Consider the following 2180-nt stretch of genomic DNA (forward strand, 5'->3'; position numbering starts at 1 on the left):
GTGTTGGTTGGCCTATAGTCTCTGGGTAATGTACCCAAGGTGAATGTCACAGACTGAGACATTGCTCCCGCTGTTTGTCTGACCTTCTGATTTTCTTTAAATTATTTCTAATTAAATTTTTTATTTTCTCTAGAGTATCTACACTGAGACCTGGAGTCAACCAATGATGCTCATAGAATGGATCGTCGCATGTTGTCATTGATATACGTTTTATATTTGTATACCAAATATTTTAATATTTTTTTCCCCATAATTACATTCTTGTTTTTTCATTATTTCAAGTTATTTGTATTTTCATTACTTGCTGTTCAGTATTTTTCTTTAGATGTTCTTGTTTCAATCATATTTTTTGCTTAAAGATTTTCCAAAAATAATTTAACAAGTCTTAGTTTTTTTTGTACATTGCTGTCCCAATTTCAATGTACAATTATTATTGTTATAAAAAATCCGTTTTTACTAACGGAACTTGTTACTTTTACTTCTAAAAAAGAAATGTAATTCAAGATTTAAACATGTATTTAAACATTTTTAGCGCAATTTCCATTCTGGAGAATTGCGTTTATTAACTCGTCATTTCTGGGAATGGATTGATGAATGAATGAATGAATGAATGAATGAATGAATGAATGAATGAATGTGTGTCCGGGCTTTAAGTCGTATCTCCTCCTCAACGAAGCAATATCGATGACTAGTTCCAAAAGCAATTATGTTAAGCAAGTTACGAGGATGAACATAGGCCATAAAAATTCCGGGTTTCTTTCATGGATTTCCCGGAAAAGCCAAAAAAACCTCGAAAAAAAGCAGTTTTTGGCCCATATCTAGGCAACCAGACAACTTAGCGACTTGAAACATGTACCAATCGATTCCTGTCATAATTTAGAACAATATTGCCGAAGAAAGTTTTCAAAAATATCCTTTCGTTCGGTCACAAAATTTTTTTTTTAATTAATTAAAATTTGGACCGAATTAGTAGGCATTTTTTCCAACCACACCACACGCGTCATCACGTTCAATAGCTGCGCCATCACGTTCAATGGCTGCGATGTCACGTTCGGTAGCTGGGCGCGCAATGGTTTTTAGTCATGTTACTCTATTGTAAATAAAACATGTAAAATACTGAAAAAAATGTAATAAAAAACGTTTTAATAACTAACCAATGGTTTTACTAACCCTGCTCTTGATTTACGCTACGACAGAGCTATTTTTAGATAACACAAGGAAATTGCGCTAAAATTGTCACTAGACTTTTTTTAATTACTTGTTTTCGAATAAAGATTTCTGTTGAAGTATCTTTTACCATTCTTATGTTTTTTCTGAAGGATTTGAAGAATATTTCTGAAGCACATGTTCATAAACCTTCTCATTTAAGGGGTCGCAAAATTAAAAGTTCGAATGGGCCGCCGAAATGGGTTGCTTCACCTCTGCTAATAGCTATTCCAAACAAAACAATACATATAAAACAAGGACACAATTTAAGTTTTAATTATATATTTTGAAAATTGAAAATCACACTTCACAAAATACTGTTAGATCTACATTTCTAAAAAAAAATGATTGCGGAAACGTTTATTTTTTTCTATAAGACTGTTGGGGGCTATACAATAAAGAGTAAAATTTAATTTTCTTTATCACAAATTTTTAACAAATTAAACCCTTTTAAGATCGTAATATAAAACAAACTAATTTATCGTTAAAATAAAACCATTATAATTTATAAAGATGTTTGTGCTCTGAATAAATTTATTTTCATGTTACTTAAGTATACTTTTCGGTAGGTCAATATTATTTCACTATCCATCGACACTAAATTTTAGTAACACCATTAAAAAAACATTTAGATTTATAAAAAGAAAAATATGTTTTTAACTACGAGAAATAGGTATGTGTATTTTAATTAGTTGTCTTTTCTTAACCCATCGCAACTGAGTCGTACTGACCTTGCATGGGCAATGAACTTGAGACATATGAATTAGCAATTATAATTATTGTGTACTGTCTAGCTATTTTTGAAAGCGTTTTAATGCTCGAGGCGTTATATTTTTTCAATTTTAAATTAAATTAAAATTTAAAACATAGCTAAATATAGGTTTCAATCTTGTCGAGACATGATGGGAAAGTTAAATTTATACAATAATGCTACTGTGATATCCATCATTTAACGGAATAAAACAATTTTAAAA

At 30.2% G+C, this 2180-nt stretch overlaps 1 protein-coding gene across 1 annotated transcript in view; it reads right to left on the bottom strand.

Annotated features, from left to right (window-relative positions):
- The window catches only part of LOC131951263 (mucin-2-like), a 1878-nt gene extending 1816 nt beyond the window's left edge, over positions 1-62 (bottom strand). The window contains exon 1 of the mRNA XM_059313622.1: positions 1-62. This exon is cut by the window's left edge and continues 1816 nt beyond it. Coding sequence (XP_059169605.1) covers positions 1-62 — 62 coding nt within the window.
- Positions 63-2180: the final 2118 nt, after the last annotated feature.

Source organism: Physella acuta, unplaced genomic scaffold, assembly GCF_028476545.2.
Source record: "Physella acuta isolate Inbredline_101_S28 unplaced genomic scaffold, ASM2847654v3 ptg000065l, whole genome shotgun sequence".
NCBI classification, from domain to species: domain Eukaryota; kingdom Metazoa; phylum Mollusca; class Gastropoda; family Physidae; genus Physella; species Physella acuta.